Source organism: Megalops cyprinoides, chromosome 22 (genome assembly GCF_013368585.1).
Source record: "Megalops cyprinoides isolate fMegCyp1 chromosome 22, fMegCyp1.pri, whole genome shotgun sequence".
NCBI lineage: Eukaryota > Metazoa > Chordata > Actinopteri > Elopiformes > Megalopidae > Megalops > Megalops cyprinoides.
In genome coordinates, this window is record NC_050604.1 from 17,015,393 (window position 1) to 17,038,290 (window position 22,898).

The 22,898-nt window shown below is 46.0% G+C and overlaps 1 protein-coding gene across 9 annotated transcripts in view; it reads left to right on the top strand.

Moving 5' to 3' along the window:
* The window catches only part of LOC118769425 (rap guanine nucleotide exchange factor 2-like), a 104,715-nt gene that overhangs the window by 54,784 nt on the left and 27,033 nt on the right, over nt 1–22,898 (top strand). For 5 of the 9 annotated variants that reach the window (XM_036516500.1, XM_036516506.1, XM_036516499.1 and 2 more), the window contains exons 6-7: nt 2,341–2,508; nt 5,782–5,799. In XM_036516500.1, the coding sequence (XP_036372393.1) occupies nt 2,341–2,508; nt 5,782–5,799 (186 nt within the window). Of the gene's footprint in view, nt 1–2,340; nt 2,509–5,781; nt 5,800–13,920; nt 13,981–14,673; nt 14,953–22,898 lie in introns of those variants that run through there. The other 4 variants (XM_036516502.1, XM_036516504.1, XM_036516508.1 and 1 more) reach the window with 3 other exon arrangements.

Here is a 22,898-nt window from a genome sequence, read left to right on the forward strand (position 1 = left end):
TAGTGCGAGCCTGCTGAATCTTCACCGCACTGAGGCGGACTGTGTTGCATCATGGGACACATCATGTGCTTCCTATGATCTTATTTGTCTCGGAATCGCTGAGCTGGTTTTTTTGTCCATGTTTGGCAGTTTGCGCGGGCCCCGCCGTGTTTGCGTTGCTGTCGTACATGCTGGTGTGGTGGACTGCTTTTTGGCTGTTGGGCTTCCAACCCACTGAGGTGCTTGCTGACTGTGGAACATCTCTGAGCTGGAACTGCCCTGGATCCTCCCCCCCCCCCCCGTCCCGGTTGCTTATGTGTGAAAATAAATCACAAGATCGCTCATCTCATTTGGGTGGGCGCCCGCTAGTCTGCGACTGAGGAAGAAATTCTCATGCTCGTACTTCTGTTTTTCCTGCTTTGGTGAGAGTGCTGATTAAATGTAAATCTGGCATGAAGCTCAGGCGGCGATGTTTATTTTCTAGCATGAATATCAGTGATAGGATACCAGCACTGCTACTGCTACTCAAGTAAGCAAAAGCTCTGCAGCTGTGGTATCTGATACAGGAGGAGCAGCTCCTGCTTTATCTGCACTGCGCTCCAGGCCATCCTGCTATTGTGTCTGGGTTTTACCTCACATATTATCAGCCAGGGTCAGCTGGTTGTGGAAGTGCCTCCAGCTTGCCTCAAGTATAGCTGACCTACACCTGGGCCCGTTGAAACATGGGAAACGGGTCAATTTTTGTGTTTTTTTTTGAGCCAACAATGAGCTCTTCAGTGGTCAACAGTATTTGAACCGAATGTTGCAACCCTAGTATCTACAGCTGGTGCATGAATAAGGATGTTTAGCAGAGACGCTTGTCTGTTGCACAGTTTTTCGGCTCCGTGCTGGTACCTGCTGCGGTGCACGGGCTCTGTGCCTGTTCTCCCTGGCTGCTGCTGGTAGTATCTGGGGCGTTGGGGCTGAGGTGTGTGCAGTCAGCACAGACTGAGACAGGCATTCTCATGTGTCGTGTCTGCGTGTTTATGGTAAAATATGCCGGTCGTATTGTCTGCCGGCTCTCCACACTAAATCATAGGCTGCCGGGCAGCTTGTATGTGGGGCGCCCCTGGAGTAAAACGCTTCACGTGCCTGGCGTATTCCCCTCTGCCGTATTTAAGCCCGAGTTTTACCCAAAGCGTCCGCATTCAACGGTGTGACATTTTAGGTAGCGTTGGCTTAATTTAGGTAGGAGATGTGTGACAGGGACCGGATGGAGTCTGTGAAATGCGTGTGGAACTGCGTTCCTGGTATCTGTCTGAACTGTCATCTTGTCTGGAGGTGCTGTTACGATGGTTTCAGCTGTGTATAGGGAGCGGTTTCATTTCTCGCCCGCGAAACGAGGCTGTTCCTGTGAGCCTTTGGCTTTGTCCTCATCAGAACCGCCTGTGTCACTGCAACACGGGTACCGTTTTTCATGCTGGTTGTACTCCAAACCTTTTTGCTGGGCTCCCCGGCCGTTGCCATGGCAGCAGATAGCATGGCGCGGGTATATGCTACACAGGAGGCACAATGCTGTGAAATATGGGTCTGCTCTGACACCGACAAGAATGGAATGTGTAAGCAATAATCCTCTTTTAAAACCTCAGTCCTTTTATCACCAGTTATTGCAGTACACATGTCATCTGTCTTCATCAATCATAATTTTAATGTAGTAACCCGCTAGACCGGCGGTGCTATATTGCTTTTTTTTTTCCCCCCCTCAATTGTGTCAGATGGGAGTTTTTTTTTTTTTTTTTTTTTTCCTTGTGTTGTTTTGTGCTGAATTTGATTGACTGATGCTTCCCGGGGACTCGGTCCGTCTCTTTCCGGTTAATTTGCCGTCGGCGTCCCCGCCGCTGACTGGGAGGTGCGCCTTTATGCGGGGAGCCTGGTGGCAGATTAAAAGATTTGCTGAGTTGCCGGTTAATTTTTGTCAGCTCCGCGCGCACCTAGCGCCGCGTCTGTCCTTCAGTCTCCCGTCGGGAGGGACTATGCGAGCATCGCCGTGCTCTCCCTCGCTCTGTGCGTGCCTTTCCCGACACGGCTCGGCGAAACCCAAACCCCGCCTGGCGGCCGGACGAACAGGTAAAGCGGCGCCGCGCCCGTGAAGGGGGGAGGCAGAGTCTCTAATCCTTTTCTCGCACGTCGCCGTTCTCGCGTTCTGCGTCTCGGTGAGCGGCGAGCTCCCTGGGTCTGCCTCTGTGAGGTAGAGCCCAGTCAGACTGCCGCTCCCGCTGCTGCTGCTGCTGCTGGTACGGCGTCTGCTGCATTAGGGAAGCCAGGCGGTCAGCCCCCCGAGCTCAGCCCTCTCCCCTCTCTCCTCCCCTCCCCTCCGCTCAGGTGGACTATATGGATGAAAATGAGGAGTACTTCCAGAGGCAAGCATCGCACCGGCAGTCCCGCAGGAGATTCCGCAAGATCAACCAGAAGGGCGAGAGGCAGACCATCATCGACACGGTGGACCCGTACCCCGTCGGCAAGCCGCCCTTACCCCGGGGATACCACACGGTGAGTGTGTGGGCCTCCTTTTTACTCAGGGAAAGCCGCTCTGGGGGCTGTTAACTGTCTGCTGGTGGAGGGGGTTGGGAGGTGGAGGGAGTACTTAAAATCAGCCCCATAATGTTAACACATTTCCTTCCTCTTCTAGCATCTTAAGGCTCAAATTTATTCATATCCCAGGCTTAAATTTAACCATATAGTGTCTCAGAAAGAGTCTCAGCTGTCATTTTTCTGCAATACATGCTGCTTTATGTTTTTTTATGCACAATATGGTTGTAGTGAATTGCCATGAGTCAAAACCTTCTACGTTCTAGAGAAATTTCCTCCATTTCCTGCTGCTACTGTCACCCAGGAGCTGACATTAAGTCGTGACAGCCGTGAGAACATAAGCTGATTTTTTTTTTCCCCCCTCCATACCATATATACTCTATATTAATGGGGCGGGGAAAAAAAGACATTGGCGCAGAAGCACAGACAGATGTTCCTCATTGAATGGCACCCATGCCTTCACCAGAGCCTGCATTAAAACGCTGGGAGATGGGGGAGTTCTGAGGCAGAGCATTCCTCGGTAGCCCTGCAGCCTTCTGGCTCTGTGAACTAAATTAATGCCATGAGATTACATCAGCCTCCCTCCTCTATTTGCTTCATGCATGAATGCACTTATTAATAGGGTCTGCTGTTAAGATCCACTAGCTTCCACGAGTTTGATCTCCAAAACGCAAGCGCAAAGGATCTTATTTGTGGCCCTTATTCACTGTTTGTATGGCTTGGCCTCTTCAGATGCTGAACACCATAATGATGTCTGCTTTCACTTATTAGCATTATTACAAAGGGGAAAAAATAAGCCGCTGACGTCATTGACCCTAATTGATACTCGGCTTGTTGTAAAAATAGAATGCTGAACTCTCTCATGGTCCAGAAATGCAGATGTACAATTCTCAGTTTTCATAATGCTTGCGAGCCAGGCGGAAAGCCAGAGCTGTATTTTGGTGTGCAGAAAGTGGGCAGTTTGATATACATTACAGCAAGGTCCTTTTTCTGTCCTTTGCTCAAAAATGGCCACCTACGGCCACAAATAGAGGCTAACACAGTTTTTCACTTTTCAAGGAGATAGTACAGTAGTGGTTGATTCTAACCTGTAGGAATAGCCTGGTTTGACCATAGCGTCTTGTTAGAGTAGCAGCATTAAACCAGATCTGCATTCATTCACATGGTTGTATGTCAACACACACACATGCTACTCTATTAGTCTGAAACCAGAAAAAAAGTTTTTAAAAAGGTGAAAAATTAGAAGGGCAGATTGTGCATCTGAGCATGACAGCCTAGGAATACCGGCCACCAATAAGACGCAAGCGCTAATGCATTTCTCCAGCCTTGGGTCGTTGGATCGTCCACAAGGAGGCTTTTCACACCCGGCCGGTCCCTGGGGCTGGCACGGCTGGCAGGGCGGATTAGCTAAAGGGACACTGAGCAGAGCACTTAGGAGTGGCGGTCAGAGGCGGGGTCGCTGTGGAGATCCGAACTCAGGAGCTGGACGCTGGGGACACTGGGGACGTTGGGGGACGCGGCTGACCCTCCCCCTCAGGAATGTGCGCTTCTCGTACGCGCTGGGGCACGTCCAAACGCTGTTCCCACAGCAGAGCTCTGTAGCGTCACCCCGCGTCCTCAGGGGTTCCAGCGCAGTTTAAAAATGGGACTGGGGATGGGAACCTTTCATGTGAACGTTACAGTGCTGTGCCTACCCGCCATGAGAAATGAGATTTGAGTGACGGGCTGTATTGCAGTGAAATCTGATCATAAAATTTCCTGTTTTTTTTTTTTTCCTTTGGGAGTGCAACTCAAAACATCCACCCGTTTTGGTTCACATTTAAATTGATGGGGCTTAGAGGCTCAGTCCTGTGTGTCAAATGCAGCGTGCTGCGGCTGTGCGGTGTGGAGTGCAGGCATGCCGACGTTCGGGCCTAGCGGACCTTATTGCTTTCGTTGTGTGGAAGTGATTAGCCTTGATCTTTTAGCAAAGCAACCTGCAGGCCACACCTCTGTTGCATCTGGAGAAATTTGTGTAATAAATAATGTAAGGATTCAAAGGGTCTGTCATGGAGATTGCCACAGGACATCTACACCTTTATGTCTCTCCCTGTGTGTGTGTGTGTGTGTGTGTGTGTGTGTGTGCATGCTTTCTTATTCCTACTGTGATACTGTAAGAGCTGTGAAAAATACCCTTAAACTGGGACAATGAAAGACAATCCAATCCAGTTGTCTCCCCATAGACTTTACAATTGCATGTACAGTATGGGAGACTTAGGCTACCAACACCTACCACTAAAAACCCAGAGAATTTGGCGGAAGTTTCCACCCATCAAATCAAATTTTGTTTTGTATTTAAATACAGAATGACCCATTGGCAGAGAGGATGGATTTCTGTTTCTTGCGTTAATCTGGAGAACCCGTTGCCCTCGGAGGGCGGGCGGCGGGGGGACTGTGCGGTCCCCCCGCAGAGGTGGCGTAATTATCACAGGTCCGCAGCACTCTGCGAACGCGCGTAATTCTCTCGGATGATAAGAAACCCCTCCATCGTTTCAGAAGCGCCATTTCAGATTGGCGCTAATCAGGCGAACCATGCAAACGAGTAAACAAACTCCCAAAGGAAAAAAGAAAAAAAGGGTTTCGGTATGCTGCATATTGTGCTCAAATCAAGATTTTCTCTCATTTTTGCTCATTATATTCCAACGATTTCTTCTGTGCCTATCTTCAGATGCATGTTCTCACATCTCTTGGATGTTGATGTTTTAATCATATATTCTAGTCGCATGGTGAGCCTGTGCGGGCATGATAAAGAACCAAAATGCGCTCTCTCTCTCTCTCTCTCTCTCTCTCTCTCTCTCCCTCTCTCTCCATGTCACACTCTCTTTCTCCATCTCTCTCTCTCTCTCCATGTCACTCTTTTTCTCCATCTCTCTCTCTCTCTCTCTCTCTCTCTCTCTCTCTCTCTCTCCATCTCTCTCTTTACCTCATCTTTCCCATCTTTCCCATTCTCTACTCTTTCCGTTTCTCCTTCTCTCTCCTTCCCTCTCTTTCCTTCTCTCTCTCTCTCTCTCTCTCTCTCTCTCTCTCTCTCTCTCTCTCTAAACTCAGCTTGCATGAGTCATTCAGCCTTTTTTTTACAGGACACATAAATGCTTGGAGCATAATTCTGATAATCTTGGGAATGAAATGTGGCATGTGTGATAATTCTCATCTTTTCCTTTTCTTTGATGCCGTTCATTTCATTCTGGCTGGCAGGAATGCTCTAAAGCCCAGGTAACTGTAACCGTTCCCTGTCTGTGTCTACTAACTCCGGCTTCTGTGTCAGTGTCCGTGGTCTGCTTTATTCTCCCGTTAACGTTTGTCCTGCTTGCCTGTTCGTCTTCAGTGTTGCTAACAGCTAACAGCTCTAAGGAGTGATAGTGCAGTAGGAATGATCCATGTGTTGTCTGGATTCAGCTCACAGTGAACTAACTTTGGGGTAGTGGCCAAAATACTAATCTAGTAACCTCACATTAAAATGACTTACAAAGTAACATGTTTAATCTTCCATTGTGTGTCTCAGTGTGTGATTTGTTCTAACATGATTTACAATTTGCAGTACATATTTGATGCTTATTTTGCATACATATGTACATGTCATCTTAATGCTTTTCCACCTCCGAAGGGCAGTTTTCAGTCAAGACCTGAAAGGGTTTATGTCTGGAGTCCTGTGATCCTGTGTGGAAGTCCCTGTCATGTTCTTATAATACCTTGTCAAATGTATGACAGCAAAGTCCTGAAGCCCAGATTAAGCAAGTACATTTTTTTTTTTGTCTTTCTTGGGATGTCATGTTTGATTACCCCCCCCCCCCCTTCCCCACCACCCTAAAAGCTCAGATTTCAGCAATATCCCCTCATTTGCAGACACAAAAGAAGTGATTAGAGGAAAAGGTTTTTCCTTCGAAGGCGTCCGCCGAACACAGGCGAGTCAAGTGACAAAGCCGTCAAAACGCCCCGGCCTATTTTTAGGAGTGTCCTTTGCAGTTGTTGCTGCGGCTATTCAGCCGTGTACGAAAATAAAATCTCCGTGGCAGGTGAACCGCGCCGGCAGGAAATCCGAAAGAGCCAGCGAAGCCAGGGGAACATGGTGTCAGAAAGGCTGTGTGGCGTCTTTATTGTTTTCATGGCTTCGCCACAGTGGCTGGACAGAGTAATTGGAGGATGATTTGTAGCTCATGAGATTCATGTTCCCGTTGAATTATGGGATATTACAGACCCATGTGCATGCAGTGAGGAGTGTGTTTCGTGAGTTGAGATTTACAAGAAATACAGTGAGTGAGATTTATGTGACTGCTAGTGTACATTTACTTCAGTTCTACTCTCCAGGATGGGTTAAACATGTGAAGGAGGGGAGCAATTACATGACTGAATAATATATTTGAGGGCATGGCATTGGTGGTGTTTGCGTCAACATTGCAAACATGGTGAAGAATACTCTTCACATTCACAGTGTCTACCCTCTGTGTCCTCCACACTTAGTCCCTGATTTTCCACTTCTATTCGGTTCCCACTGATATAATTTCACTTCTAGGTTTCATTGTTTAGAAGAGGAATAGAGACATAAAATAACTGAGGAAAAAAGTCGTGATGAGAGAGTGTCCAGGGATGTCCTGTCAGGTCATATGAGTATACATTTAAAAGGGCACCTAGGGTTGTTTATTGGAAGCATCTAGAGATGAGGCAGATAATTTAGCTTGTAGTATGTATAATACAGCTGGAACATGCAATGAATTTTAAAGAAAAATCCCAGAAATATTTTAAGGTTGTAGTTGAATGTACTGTGGAGGCTAATTGCCCTTACAGGGCAGATTTGTAAAGGCCTGGGGCAGCCAACCAAACACTTTCCTGGGGTTTTGTTCTCTCAAAGGACCCCTCTAGGAGCTTTTGAGCTCTCGAATGGGCAGTAGAATAGCAGAAGAGCTAGTGGTAAATATGCACAAACCTGGACTCTTCATCGTTAAGGGCTGCAGTTCTATTTTGGAGGATGATGTCACAGTCCCCCGGCCCCCCTGCGCTGAGACAGTGTGCTCATCCCCCGCTCCGGGACAGTGTAAGTGCATTGTTTGATGGCCCACCTTGTGATGGCCGGTGACAGCTGATGGCCGGAGCGCATTCAGAGGAGGTGACCCCCGTTTGACCCCTGTGGGTCGTGCTTTAACTTGATCCCGGGCCCTTCCCCGGGCGGGCCGGCGTCTCCTTCAAAACGCAGCGGAGAACTGCAAAACAAGGGTACGGAGCGCAGTGCAGCAAACTGCTTCCGTATGAAAGCGGAGCAGAATGTCAGTGTCGGCCAGGATGTTACAGTAGGCATTGGTTTAAACCACAGCTGTTGATCTGCCAGTGTTTTGTCTCAGTGATGTTAATCAGTATTGGTGCACGCATAGCAAAAAAACACAGCATTACGAAATGTGTTCTTACCTCAGCTGTACTTCAAGAATAATCAAGATGATCAAAGAGACATTACAGCCAGCAAACAGTATAATACATTGCAGCAAGCCTTACATAAGAAGAAAACCATTATAACACTCCACTTGCATTTGAATTATAGACCTTGTGTGTTGCTGCTGTTGGTGGCAAATTGAGGGGCCTTACCATGCATCCTATGTTACCCTGTTCTTTCAAGACCTATGCAGCAGCAGCTCTGGGATGCTGTGCAGCACCAACTAGAATGAAAGTTGATTAAAAGTAGCTGTCCCAAAATGACACTGCTAATTCTGCGTGAACGGAGCTGGCAGGCTTGGATCTGGCCCGGGGGCTCACCCAGTCATTTTGTTACCTAAATCACAATGTGGGCGAGTGAAGGAGGTGCTGTAGCTGTTCATTAGCTCTTGCGTGACGGCTTCGGGGGGTTGCTCGCTGCCGGCGGTAAGGATGGATCAGGATGTACGTTTCTGCTGTGGTGATGCTCAGTTGGGGGGGGGGGGGGGGGTTTGGGAGGGGAGGGGGGCGCGATGTGACGACCAGCCAGCGATAAGGCCTTTAATTAGTCCCAGTGCTGCCTTGAAAGAGGGATGCGGCGATAATCAGCGTGGAGGTGCAGAGAATGCGCGCACCGCTAAAGCTGTGTGTGTGTGTGTATGTGTGTGTGTGAAAGAGAGAGAGAGAAACATCAAACATAGCTTGTTTCAGAAAGCTAAGTGTCTCCACATTGTTCATTATCAGAATGCAGTCTGATGCTGTATGAATGCAGTGGAATCCCTCTTTGAGGTCTCCTCATACGCACTGATGTGACCCCATGAGGCAGCTGCTCCTGGTTCTGGGCTGGTCTTGGCTGCCCCTGGCTCAGCTGATTGTGTCCTGGTTCTGCACTGGATGACCGGTCATGTGTCTCATGCTGTGTTTATCAGTTTTTCAAACAAAATGAGTTTGTTTTGGCCCAGTTCTTCATTTTTCCCTAGATATATAATATTTTGTATAAGTACTGTGGTTTTGTTATACATATACAGGGTAGCCAACAATTAGTACATAAAACACTGCATATAATGCTGTTGTTGTTACAGTGTATGTTTTTCTTTTTCCCGGATGGTGTTGCCCAAGCCCTCAGCCGTTTCCCGCCTCTCTGATCCCCTGACCGTGTTTTTGTCCTCGAGGTCTCGCACCTCGGCTTGCCTTCTGAAACCTCCCCTCACGTCGGTGAGGAAAGTCCCAGCCCTTGCTGTTGATGTTTGGACAGGAAGTGGGGCCAGCACACGGCGTGCCTCTGTGCTCCTGTTCCCCGTCCAGCAGCAGCAGCAGCAGCGTGGGAAAGGGGCTGTGAGGAAAAGGGGGAGTAGCTAGAGGACTTCTGGAGAGAAACTTCTGGGCAGGACCGCTTTTTCCCAGCGCGGGAGCCCGCCCTCATTGATATGCACACCGTTTCCTGCCCCAAATGGAAATTGATTCCGTTTGAAACGGGTCCAGACGCGTTAATGAATCTAATAATTAATCCTCGAGGCCTTGCATGGGTGCAAGAATTGGTCGCATCCTTGCATCCATGTTACGGATGGAAAAAACGCAGCCTTCATGTTCGTTAGCTGTGAAGCTAAGCTCGTTAGCGTAGCGCAACTTTAAACATTTTGTGGTGAGGGGTGGGAACAGCACACCCAGCGTTCCAGTGTTACCATTTAAAAGCTGTTTATGGATTTATGTTGGGATATATGTTAGCATTATATTTGGAGCAATATAGTCCCACTATCATGTACTATATATTACGTTGAACTTTGCATGCTTATCTCATCACACACTTATCTCAGCACTATATTTGGCACAACGCTTGTTTATGTGTGGTTAGTGGTGTCCTGTTTGTGCAACCTTTCACGCCACTTTATTAGACGCACTTTGCAAGTCTCTCTGGAGGAGAGTGTCTGCTGCATGACAATAATGTAAAGTAAGTATGACTGACTCATAACCTTAGTGGGCCTCCATTCTCATCCAACCTTTTCAGTCACCCCCAACAAATTACAATTACTAATCTGCTGGGTGTGGGGGGGTGAGGGGAATGCATCTAGGTACTTTCTGCGGATTTTGTACTGCTGTGAATCATCTTTAAATACGGTGCAGGAAGGTGACACATCAGCTGAGTTTGCAGGACTTTAAGGCTCAGCCCTTTACTGTACATCCGCGGGGATCGATATGAGTGATTGTACAGGGAATGATTCTCTGCCAGATCTTCAGTGCCTGTGAGACCGGGAGTGATTGAAGTGCGTGCATCGCCATCAAAAAGCCCGAGTGAAGGTTGCCAGGTTCCTCTCGGATAATCCCCTCTTTGTGGGGGGCTCCTGCGTGCGGAGGAGAAGATTACTGCCGTTCCCTCTGCTGCTGGAGGAGGGTTTTGTGTGGTGGGTCTGCAGCGGGGAGGGAGGCGGCGATGTCAATCTCTCTGCTGGGAAGGAAATGGCAGGGAGGGGAGATGTAGCCTTTCTAAACAGATCCCTATCTACAGTACAGCCCTGAGGACAACTGGCTGCTCTCCAGCGGCAAACATGGACAGAAGCCCATATGCATGACGCCGCCACGTGGAGCAGTCAGTGGAGAAACAGCTGGGCAGAAAGAGGTGTGTCAGTTTCAGTCAGAGAGAGAAAAAGGCAGCAACAGAGAGGGAGTACTCTTATAAAGGACAGCCCTCGATGAGCTGATGGCTCCTTTCCTCTCACCTGTGACCAGGAGAACTTGAATGGGACCGTGCTGGTAAGCCTGTTTGCACTTATGAACAGAACTGCAGGTGAGATGGGGTAGAAAGTGAGAAGCTCCAGGGAGAGTTAGTAACTGGTACACAGTGTGGCTAAGGCAGAGGTATACTGCGTTTGTCTCAAGTAGACATATTTATGTCATGTGAAGAGGCCTGGCCCAGTGAGCTGGAGTCTGCCTGGTACATGTGCTCTTGGCTAACCACATGAGGGCAAAAGTATGGTATGTGCAGAAGTGCAGCACATCACAGTACATACACATACATGTTGAATTTATTATTGCTTTTCCCAATAATGGCTAACAGTAATTTTAAGATGTGATCACTTTTTGGTCATGCTTGTACTACTCAGCTCAGTATTATGTGCTGATGCCTGGAATTCCGCATTTCTGAGGTTCCATACTTTCAGTTCTTGTATTTGTTTTTCCTTTTTATGCATAAAATGCCTTGTGCAGTGCACAGCTGCAGGTAAGATTATATTAGATGGTCTCTCCAGTTGGAGTAATGAATGGAAATTAGGTGCTTTCTAAATGTTCTGAGCAAAAATACCAAGATGAAAATTGTCCTGATAGCTTGTGCAGTCTGAGACTGATACAGTTTAATTTCTATTCAAAATTCAAATCCATGCAGCTTTCCTCATACTATACATGTTGAATTTATTATTGCTTTTCCCAATAATGGCTAACAGTAATTTTAAGATGTGATCACTTTTTGGTCATGCTTGTACTACTCAGCTCAGTATTATGTGCTGATGCCTGGAATTCCGCATTTCTGAGGTTCCATACTTTCAGTTCTTGTATTTGTTTTTCCTTTTTATGCATAAAATGCCTTGTGCAGTGCACAGCTGCAGGTAAGATTATATTAGATGGTCTCTCCAGTTGGAGTAATGAATGGAAATTAGGTGCTTTCTAAATGTTCTGAGCAAAAATACCAAGATGAAAATTGTCCTGATAGCTTGTGCAGTCTGAGACTGATACAGTTTAATTTCTATTCAAAATTCAAATCCATGCAGCTTTCCTCATACTATGACTATGGTAAAACATAAAATTAAATCTAGCGCAGTGCTTTTCAGGTGCATATTCTGTGATGACAAAAAAGTTAATGACTGACATGTAATTTAAAATCAAGACATTATTCAGCTCCTGCTGCCATTTGGCACATGGGTAGAAATTAACAGGAAAAAAAATGAAAGCTGTATCTGTTTGTGTTTGTGTGAATCTGTTAAATCAGCATATACAATCTGCCATAATTTGGTTTTTATAATGTAAATGACTGAGTTTGGAGTCTCTGAAGAGCTCTTCTGGTAGGAACTTATTACTGTGCTGATTACTGAAATGGAGGCAAGAGTCTCAGTTTTTAAATGAGGAAGTTTTGTCTTGCCATTCGTTTTGATGTCATTGTTTATTGTGGTGGGATGCTTTTCGATGCCCCCATGGAAACACTCATCCGTTTTTACAGCCCGCCTCTTAGCGTGGACCCCTTTCAAGCAGCACTGAGTGCTGACTCTATTCATAGTTCACCATATTGCTGAGCTCATCCACTGGAGAGGGGAAGCCATGATTGTTATGCTTATACTCAGGCAGTGATGTCATCACACGTACTTAGCGCCCGTTTGAAGTTTGACATGAGTGCAGTAGCCTGGAATAATAAAAACAGTCATTACACAGCGAGCTGTTGGATGGATGCAGCTGTTGGAGCTGTAATGCGGGAGAAATCGCCTCCGTGCTGCTAAAGTGAAGAGTGGGCTGCGCACGACCAGGTGGCTGCTTCTCGGAGCGTCAACCCAAGAAGCACGCTGTGTTTCATTAACAGCCAACGCAGTGGCAAAGCACAGGAATGCACACAGATGGGATGTAAAATGCACGCCTTTGATGTCTCCTGGTACTTGATTAAAAGACAAGTAGGGGTTGCAGGTTGTTCGCACCGCAGCTTGAAGTCAGTCAGGTACTAGTGAGAATTTGGACGTGAGGTGCATCCGCTATCCTTAAGATTATTGATAGGCCCGCGCTGACGGGCCAGGTTTTGTAGTGTTAAAATGGTGTTCTGTGTTTAATAGCTCAGTCTCTTGCTGGCACAGTGCACCATGGGTAAAATCTATCAGTTTTTTTTTGGGGTCCGGAAGGACATGGTACAAACTCTTCTTGAAACCTCCAGGAATATTTTACAGTCACACGTATGTACCAAACGGTAAGAGGGTTCTTCAGCCAACAGTACTACTTTAAACATGGGGTTAATTTCGTTTAGCGTTGAAATCCTTGGGTGCTTAATACCACCAGAACTACTTTGTAGTTTGTCACTTGAAGTGAATTAGCGCAGCTGGAGCATAGGTGCCATTTTGGAAGCCTGTTCCATCTTGGCTGATGTTCTTAAATTGCATCCAGATAAGCTGCTGGTAATCCTGTGGGTTGTATGCTATCCTCTGTGACCAATCAAACTGACTGAAGGTTTGTTTTGTATTGCACAGTTGACATTGTTGTTTTGGCTGCTCTATTTATATTATCATACTCAGCTAATCTTGCCACGTGAGGAAGGTGACGCTGGAAGTGTTATTTTCCTGTGGCTATGCCCTGGTGGCTGACGTAGAAGCTGTGTACCCGGATACCGATAACAAATGTCTAAACATTTCTCTCTTGATTTGTAAGACATCAGTGTTCTTAATACAAGAATCGCAGCTGATTGTGTGCCCTCAGTGAGTGCACTCTGTTATTTTCGGTTGGGCACTGCTTGCTTAAGGTAGCAGTGATGGTGCAGAAAGGCTCTAGTTACTCTGTAAGCCTCCTGTGCTGTTGGCTGCTGCTGCTTTCATCACTGATACAGTGCCACGCCTGAGTGGGCATGCCTCTGAAGAGACCACGCCACTCTCGCTCCTGCTGAATATTTCACAGGAGGAGACAGAGGGAGGGAGAGGCAGTCAAGGACCGCGAGGGGAAATCAGTATGCGATTACATCACTGGTCCAGCTCTCTGCTGTGCCAGTGCAGGCTCCAAGCCCAGTAGCTGGGATCGGCCCGCTCCGAGCTGGAGCGGCGGTGTGTGTATCCTGAGGGGACTGCAGTCTGAAGCTGGCTGTGTACGTTTATTTTTCTCTCAGCCCCGTTTCGTGTTCTTTTTTTTTTTTCCCCTCTCTCTTTTTTTCTCCTTCCTCCCTCCCTCCCTTTGAGAAGGAAGCGTTCTCTCTCACTTGCTACCCAGGAAATGGCTTTTCTTGTTCGTTGCTATGCCAACTGCCTGCAGCCCTGGTCCTCCTCTAAAGTAAGCATGATAATGACATTACTTTCGCTGGGCATGTGTGGTTGGGGGGGGTGGGTTCCTGATTTTTTTTATTTCTGCCTTCTGCCCTGCTTCTCTCTGCTTATTGCCAACGTTAGTGAAGTGTCTGCTACCGTTTGTAATTTGCTACTGAAGACCCAGCCATGATTGAAGAAGGGGATGAAAGGAGAAAAGGGGACACAAATACTGAAACAAACTGTCAGTCAGTGTCAAACCGACCGGGATTAATTGTGGCGACTGGGCGCTCGGAGCAGCAGGCATCAGCGAGCATACACTGAGCGTCATTAACTGCGAAGGAGGAGGTCCCTATTGACATACTCTGCCCCGTTTTTTTTTCCCTTTATTATCCCCTCCTCCGTTTTGGTTATAAATGAAATGGGAATGTTAACAATGCCCGGCTGTTTGCCGGCGGCTTGGTTCCACGTCCCAGACTAATCTAATACCGCATCATGCCTTTTGAGGGAGTCTGTCTGTGTGTGTGAACGCGAGCGAGCGAACGCGCGTGTGAATGTGCGGTCAGCCATTTTACCGTATATTCTTTAAATTCACCAGTGCTGTGCACTTCATCGGGGACGATCGGTCTGCTGTTTTCCTTGTGCTTTTTTAAATGTTTTTTTTCTGAGCGCGAATGCAAAAAAATCCAACTCGTGTGCAATTTTTGTATGCGTGGTTGTTTTTTCGTTGTTGAAATATGGAGGCAGGCTGGTCTTACTGGAAGAAAGTGATGCTCTGTTTGACGTTTGAGGCGGAGAGCGGCGACAACTCCCCCAGCCGTAGCGTCTTCAGCCGGACGGGCTGACTGCACACGGCTAGACACAAGCAAGGGGACAGCAGGAGAGAGAGAGAGAGACGGCCCAGGATGTTAAAATTCAGTGCGCTGTACATTTTTTCATTATGAAACCATTAGCAATTACTGCCAACCATGGAGTCATGGGCCAGCAGGATAAAAATCTTGTAAGTATTGAAGCACCGTTTATTTACGAGCCTTTAACCAGCGAATATAAAGATGTGTTGTAAAGCACCGCATAATGGTCGCGAATTGATTTCTTTGCTCTAGTGCGTAGATGAATTAATGATGGCTGATCATCACGTCGGGGTGTCAGCCGGTGTAATTCCGCGTTGATTTATCACGGCTACTGATTTGTGTCGGAGAGAGCACAGCTATCCTGTACACTTGGTTACCTGGACAAATGTGGTTTGTTTATAGCTCGAAGGCTTCAGACGTTAAGTTTTAGAGCCCCTTAATTATGGAATAAGTCATTCTGATCGAAAGCAATACGTAAACACATGAAAGCTCACGCTTTGAAATAAAACTGGGTTTTTATTAATGAACTAGAGGCTTGGGTGGTTGCATTTATTCGTTGGAGCTAAGTGGGCTTAAATGTAAATTCCGACAATGTGCAGGGATTTTGCATGGTTCACCAGCACTTTTCTCACGTTAATATAATGTTGAACTTAGAAATTGAACTTAGAATGTTAGAAATATGTAGGGCGTCCTTGTTAAAATAAGGGTAAATGTAAATGTCAGCTAAAGACTTACCAGATGAAGAGCTTCCATCTTATTAAAAGCTGGCAAAGCTTTGTGTGTGTGTGTGTGTGTGTGTGTGTGTGTCAGTCACCCTGTTGTGTGTAGATCTCTGAATTTGTTGAGGTAAAACTGAACTTAAAACAGGCTTGAATGGTATGAGGAGTGAATAGTAGCTACTGTGTTGGAATGCAAGTTGTGTACGGTAAGTGAATAACAGGCTCCACATAACACTGAAACAGATCAGGCGTTTTAGTGGGTCTGGCTCTGTGTACCAGTTAATTGTTTCTCCCATATACCTCGACAGAGATACCAATGGAGAGTGACATGTTTAATATACTGGTGAGCTGTAAATGAATTGATCCACTGATGTCAGCTGCACTTTGTCCCACAGCTTTCTCCCAAGGGAGGGCTCATATGAAGGGTCTTTGTAATCTCCAGGAACAAGTGGCTTGTGTCTCTGCTGTGGCCCCCATTTTTGTGATCTTTCTAAGCAGGCAATTTATATTCCTTCTGCATGCACAGATCAAATTGTTAATGTCTTCAAAGTGCCTTTAGCATATCCGTTAAGAGTTCAGGCATGCTTTTATGAATACCCAACAGCACTCGGTCTCCTGGTAGAAAATGGAGGATCTTTAATTAGTGTTTTGGAAATGGTGGTCGTCAAACTAAGAGAACTCCTGAGATATTTCACTTCATCCTTATTGGTGTAGGGTTTGCAGCAAATGATTTGACTCCACTGCCCAGCTAAATCCTGTGCATTTGTTTCATTCTGTGCTGGTGGGTTTGAGATGTGTCAGCGATGAGGGGACATGGAGTTTGTCAAGAAGAGCTTTTTTTTTGCGTGAAAGAGATCTCTTTCCTGTGCGAATTACTGGTTTGTGCTGCTGCGGTGTCAGCCAGTGGGTAAGCCTCTCAGGATGGCAGTCCAGTTTAATTGAGGTGCCCGTAGGCAGCACGGGGGCTTTAATCTCTTGATCCAGTTGCGGTTGGGGAGGCGAAAGCTCCATTCGGGGGCCACACCGGCCTCAGACGGCACAGGATGCTCCCGCGCGGCGCACTCCGAGCGTTCCCCATCCCGGCGTTGCACAGACGCGGTCAGGGACAGGTAGGAAAGGTCGCTTTGCCCCGGCCTGCTGCTGCTTGCCCGGCCCAACGCTGCACTGTCTGCCTTTGCAGGGGAAAGAGATTATGCTGCCAGCGTGTTGACCATGATTTATTTTACCAAGATCTAGGTCAATAGGTCTGCGGAGCAGTCTTGATCGCTGCCTCTGCCGCTTGTCTGTTGAACGGTTGTGGACAAAAATCAAAGGCACTGTGGCAATGTTTTGCTCTTCAGCGCCTAAATTTAAAAGCTCTTGTGATAATGGTTTGCATGAAGTTATTGAGAGAGTTTTCGAGAGAGAATGTGCAACTGAGAGAGCACTTCCTAGAATAGCCTGAGAGCTTCCTAATCCTTAATTTCTAATTTGATTTGTTTAACTGTATAGACGTGGAAAGGTCACTAGTAAAGGATCACTGTACATTGTCCAAACCAGTTGCAGTTATTTGACCTCTTGACTCAATGTTTGTGGAGTATGTAGTCTCTTTGATCGACAATGCTTGCACTGCCGTGGGGTTTTTAAGGAGGTGTTCTGTTCTGTTCAGTGCTCATTGCTGATCAGATTAATTGCTGTGAAAATCTGGCTCAGCCTGGGTCTTAAGCCCACACTTTCTGTGGAACCCCCTACAGATCACCCATCACTAATACATCTCAGGAATGTCACCTGTTTTTAAATTGGCATCCAGTTGAATTGGATTGTGTTGCCTGGAGAAATGCAGTATGCTGACTTACCAAAGCTGTGGGAGTACTCGGCAGATTCTCAGTGATGCTGCCCGTGCATCTGTGATGGTTTATCCACCGCTGATGGGTAAAGATTCCTTTCTCCTGTGAGTTAATGGATTTCAGGATAACGGAACAGGAAGATCCTCAGCGGGCCCTTCGTGCTACAGGAAATTGAATCATTTCCTCAACCCATCACTCTCCCTGATTGGTTTAAGTGTAATTCAAGATGAAGCGGGCATCATTGCATCTCACGGGCGGCAGTGGGGAAAATGTTACCACATTTTAGCCATGAAATGAGTACTGTCATCCTGCATTTTCAGCGTGGAATAGATTCTGCCCGTCTCAGCAATATCAAATTTTATGTTTAGTTGCTTCTATAGTATGTTTTTTGCTTCTGTTTTTGTGGTGATTGCTGAATGACCTTTATACTGTATGCGTGATAATATTCATGACATGTGTTGCCCTTTATTTGTTTTCATTTGCGTCGCATGTTAGATGAGCCCGTGTGTAGTAGACTGCTGAAGCGTGTGCTTGCCGGCTGAATTAAGAGTAGCAGCTGTGAATGTGGGTTAGTTCACGTGCTTTCTCACAGGTCACTGACCTGGCCAATCACAGAGCAGAATGCAGTGAAGAGCACGGTGGACTACCTTGTAAATACCTAGAAAGCTGTGGTGTTGCGTGGCAGGCAGCCCCCTCCCTGATGCATTTCACCATGGGCAGCGGTGAGTAAACACCGATTTTAAGCCAGGTAACCCAAGGTTGCCACGGGCAGGGCACCTCCATGAATACAGCAGAAGAATAACAATGTTCTAATGCATCGTAAAGCGTCCAGACTTAACTTCTTTTGGAGAGCAGTAAACACAGAAATTTTACTGCTGTAGAGAAACGTACATCTCTGAATTGCATATAGGCTTATATTTTTGGTATCATAACCTGCATGGCACATTGTGTACTAGTGAATGATGGAAATGTTTTTGAACAAACTAAATGTATGCTAAGAACTGTATATTCTTAGCATATCTACAGTAATTACACATTAATTATACATTTTAATTTTATTTAAACAGGGAGACCAGCTGAGAGCTGAGTTCCCTTTTACAGTAACAACCTGGGGAAGTCAAGGGAGGTGGTTTAATAAACAAGTGTGCTGCATGTAGTATACACTGGATGTGTGTATGGTACTCATTCATCATATAGCTTTTAACTATCCTCACTTTGATTTGGTGCAGAATGAGTGAACTGTAGATTGGCTGTTGATTCGATTTTGTTTCTACTTGCAGCTGGGTAGAGGCAGCAATTGAGTTTGCGGTAATGTGCTGGAAATATCTTTTCCCCATGGATATGAGAAGGCTTCCGTCACTTATTGATTGATGGCTGTCCTAAGTGGGAGTGAAAGGAGGCATCTTCATGTATAAACAGCATGTGTAAGCAGTGGTGTCAGGATATGGAGTTGAAATTGTATGAAAATGTAGAGGAGGATGTTTTTGGTTCTGACTGAGTGGAGAAGGGATATTGGAAATGGACATTTTGGTATCCTAACTGTTCTGAGGTTTATCCTGACCTTATTTACTGAAATGTATTACTTCTGTTATATTACTTCTAATATTGTCTTCTTGTTTCATCTCGCAATATGAAAGATATGCACAGATTTTGCTCTTGGCTCTTTTTGGGCTATTATGGTTTTATTTAAATGCCCTGATCTCTTGAAAAATCTTAGTCAAGATGGATTACATTCACCGTGTACAGACAAACAAGGTTCAAGCTTCTCTGAACTTTGGCTGGGTAGCATGCGGCTTCTGTTGAAATATCAAATTGGGAATTAAAATATGACCTTTGAGTCGGAACTGCAGTATAATGGGAGTGCTTCATTATTATTTGTATTTTAGTCAGCACATTTCCTCTTGTGCATGTCTGCGATAGCACATTTTGTTTACATCTTTCAATATCTATATGTTTTTTTTTTTTCTTGAAATAACATTCCTACCAAGGGAAAGATGAATCACCCATTCATATTCAAGTCATCTAGCCCAGATATGGCTGCAATACACTATGGAATATGGATGACATGTTTGTGGTATTAATAGAATGTTCCCACAATGCCGCACTCCTTAACATTTCAATCCAGCCCTGGGTCTTTGAGTTTGTTTTGAGGCACTCTCAGGCCTTTCATATTGAGATGAGATCTCGCAAAAATTAGTTCCTTTCAGTATCTAAATGGATAAATGATTGCCCATTTGTGCCCCCCCCCTTTGCGATGTGAAGTAAGAGTCTCCGCAGAAGCGCGGCTCTGTTAAAAGGAGGCGTTTATGGAGACGGAGGTGCGTCACCTCGGTGCGGCGCTCTCTCTCTCTCAAGCAAGGACGTGTCGATTGGCTGCCGCTGTGAGGTAAGAAGGGCCGTCTGCGGCAGAAACGAGGTCAGGATGGAGATGAGCTGCGTGCGTCCACTCTGAGGGAGAGAGGGAGAGGGGGAGAGGGAGAGGGAGCGTTGCTCCGGGTGCTTTGTGCAACCTCGCGTCGGCGCTGCGGTTGAGTTGCGATCTGGGCTGTGTACAGCGGCTTAAAATAAGCACGTTTTCCCCCCTGTGCGCGGATGTGGCGCTTCCCTCTGCGCGAGGAGATCAATGAGGCTTAATTATTTGTTGGTACCGTTCGCGTTGACCTTGGCTCGCACGCTAGTTAACCAATTAGAAGGGCACTCACTGGTCGTGTTGAGCTTAAATTCTGGATAAAATTGGATGCGTGAGGCTATTGTTCTGAATTGAGCTTTGAGACCTCAGTTCTTTGATTGTGGCCCGCAGAGCCCTGATGTCACCGAGAGCAGTGAGGGTTTATGGTTTTGTCCTCCCAGAAGGCCACCTGCAGGATTTTTTTTTTTTAACAGATTTTTTGGAGATTGGCAACGCCATCCTCCAGACTGGCAAAACAAATCCCCTCTGTGTACATCACAGCTGATAGACAAAATAAAAGTCTGCATTTTCATTCATTGGGCCTGAAATCCAATCTGGCGCAGGTATTTAGGGAAAATGACCCAATTTTTGTTGTCAGTGAGTGAGTGGACTTTCATCCTACACTAATTGTTTTTAAAATCTGACATAATAAGATAATCATTTATCACAGGTTGTGGTGTGTGAGAGCCCTCTCTGCAATCTCCTGGGCTAACATTAGCTACGTTTTAAATTGGGCTTATTTCAGCTGTTCATTTTTCCCTTATGTGGTGTTGCTGGCAGTCCTACTAAACAGTAACACAGAGTCCATTCTGTGGGTTATATTTGTACTGAAGGTGTTTCCCATCATGTCCTAGATGCTCCTTCAGGATAGCAAGTACAGCAGAAATAATTCACCATTTGACCTCAGACACTCTGGCAGAGTTCACAGCCATTGAGCAGTGCTTTTGTTGTTTTTGTCAGCTTGTGGTTTTCTGGATTTTTTTCTTAGCTGTAATTGAGGGTTAAGATAAAAGCTCCTTTTGCAAACAGCTTAAATCTTTTGGAAAATAAGACATTTTTGCAATTGCTGCTGTTCCTTCTGAGTGAATTCTCACATTCACAGAAATACTCCTGTATTCATATACTTCATAGCATTAAAATAACCAGAGTGTCCTAGAGTAGAAACGTACTCTGCTAATAAAGGAAGCCTAACTCCTCAGTGTGCGTTAGCTGTGGAATTGTTGCAGCCTCTGGGGGGAATTAATTCCATTACACCCCAGCTGTAAGCTTGCAAAGGACCATGGATAGAGATGCATGGATGTCACCCAAAGCACTGCATCGAACTGCCATGACAGTGTACGGTCTACACCGGGAGACAGAACATGGCAGATGCACTCTCTGGAATGGGGGGGGCGTGCGTTTGTTCAGTTGCCCACTGCAGCTCCGGCTTGTCAGGCTTAGCAGCGCTCAGGGTTACAGTGCCAGCGACCTTTGGGCCAGAGTTGAGACAGGAAAGGCATACAGACCAACAGCAGCAGCAGTGTGGCCGGCTCTCCTCCTCTCCTCACCCCCCCACGGCATGCCATCACTGTAGGGGCCCCCGCCTCCTCTCAGCACATGCAGAGCATGCATCGCTTCTGCAAGGAGCCGCTAACGAAGAAATTACCGGTGTGCACTGGCATGGATGCGACCCCTTCAAAGTAACTCCTCCAGCAGCACAGCACGTCCGTGGCTCCTGGAGGGTTCCCATGTCAATGGCTGGACATGAATCCCGATGGCGGTCCATAGGCAGAGATGGGACAGTGCGCTCAGAGTGCAGAGTTTGGCTTCAGCAATCGGACAGCAGTCGCACAAAACCCCCTTTCTCCAGCGTTAACCTTAAAGTCGTATTTTCCATAAACCTGAACCATAAACTCAATCCAGATTTCAATTTGGAGTAGCTGTTTTATGACCATGGATGCAGTGCTACTCTCCCTGCATGTTGGAACTCTAATGCATCGCAAATGAGATTTATAATACACATACTGTAAGATTGAGACCAGTGTGAGAGGTGTGCTTTTTGTAATCAGTGACCATTTTGGTTCAGGTGGTGTAATTGATACTAAACAGCATAACTGTAGTAGGACTGAAAATGTGGAGCCATACTTTACACTTAGGATTTACCAATGGAGCTTTAGATGTCAAGACTTGCGTCCTTGTAGGATTAATTTTTTCAGTGTGTTTGTGATATATGTCGCCTTTAGTAAAAGCAGGAATAGTAGAAGTTCTTAATCTCCAGTTTTCAGCATTTCAACATTTTGTGTTCTTGTGTTGTTTTCATATCACAGTATATCTTGTTTACTGCTGTGCAGTTCATATTTGATTTGTGTTATGGTAATTGGCTTGTGCAGGGACCACATTTATGTTTTTTGTGGCATTATATATTTATAGCCTGCCATTGTGTTTGGAATTATGAACCAGTACGTCATGGAAAACAATGGAATTTTAATATTAATACTGATGTCAGAGGTTCAGCACTTGAAATGTAGGTGCTCTACAGTGAACTCCATTAAGTGCTTTTGTCTTCACATATTTTACTGCTATTATGGTAATTGGCTTGTGTTGAAACTAAATTTATGTTTTTTGAAGAGCTGCATATTCATAACTTGTCATAAGTAGTATTTAAGAAATTCAAATTAAAAATAAGGGAGAAAAAAAGGAAAGTAGTAAATTATTAATGCCAACACTGGTGCTTGAAAATTCACTTGAAATGCAAGTACTACTCCATGACCGTTTTTTTTTTTTTCTTTTCATAAAAGGCAGAGATGAAAGGGGAAAGTTATACACGTATGAGTGAATTTTGACTGTGTGAGACTTGTGTTTATTGCTTCACACTCTCAGTAGACCTGGCTGTTCTCGCTGCCTATTTTTGCCTTGATGCCTACCTCAGGAGAGTGTGTGATATATCCATCTGGTCCAATCTAATTATACAGCACAGTGCGGTAATGCCTTCGCTGGCTTGTAGGCAGTAAACGCAGTTTACTGTGCTTGCTGTGTGCTGCCTGAATTTCAGGATCGTTTTCAGTGTATGTGTCATTGCAGATGGAAGTCCTTACAGTATTCAACGATATTTGTTCTTCGGT